This window comes from Penaeus monodon, chromosome 22 (assembly GCF_015228065.2).
Source record: "Penaeus monodon isolate SGIC_2016 chromosome 22, NSTDA_Pmon_1, whole genome shotgun sequence".
NCBI lineage: Eukaryota > Metazoa > Arthropoda > Malacostraca > Decapoda > Penaeidae > Penaeus > Penaeus monodon.
In genome coordinates, this window is record NC_051407.1 from 26,707,525 (window position 1) to 26,707,864 (window position 340).

General features: G+C 37.1%; 1 protein-coding gene across 1 annotated transcript in view; it reads left to right on the forward strand.

Annotated features, from left to right (window-relative positions):
• Positions 1-340, forward strand: part of LOC119587384 (pteridine reductase 1-like) — a 3,788-nt gene that overhangs the window by 2,913 nt on the left and 535 nt on the right. The window contains exon 3 of the mRNA XM_037936127.1: positions 134-205. Coding sequence (XP_037792055.1) covers positions 134-205 — 72 coding nt within the window. The remainder of the gene's footprint in view (positions 1-133; positions 206-340) is intronic.

Sequence of the window (340 nt, forward strand, 5' to 3'; positions counted from 1 at the left end):
GATAGAAAATGCGAACAACGCAACAATACATTATACATTATCCCTACAATAAGCTCATCATTATGCACCGTTTTTCTTCTTCTTCTTCATACACTAAGTTATTCATCACACCTCCATACCGTCCAATCTACAGGTTCGTGTGAATTACATCAACCCCGGAGCAGTGATCTGGCCAGAGACCGACGTTGGAAATACATTCCAAAAGGTAACGCTGTCATCACACACTTTCCATTTGCGAGTTTCAAAACATGATTGAAAAAGTGAGATTTTACTTTATCTCATATCACATATATTTTTTCCTATCTTAGAATATATGTATATTGCGTTCCTTGTGTCTCTC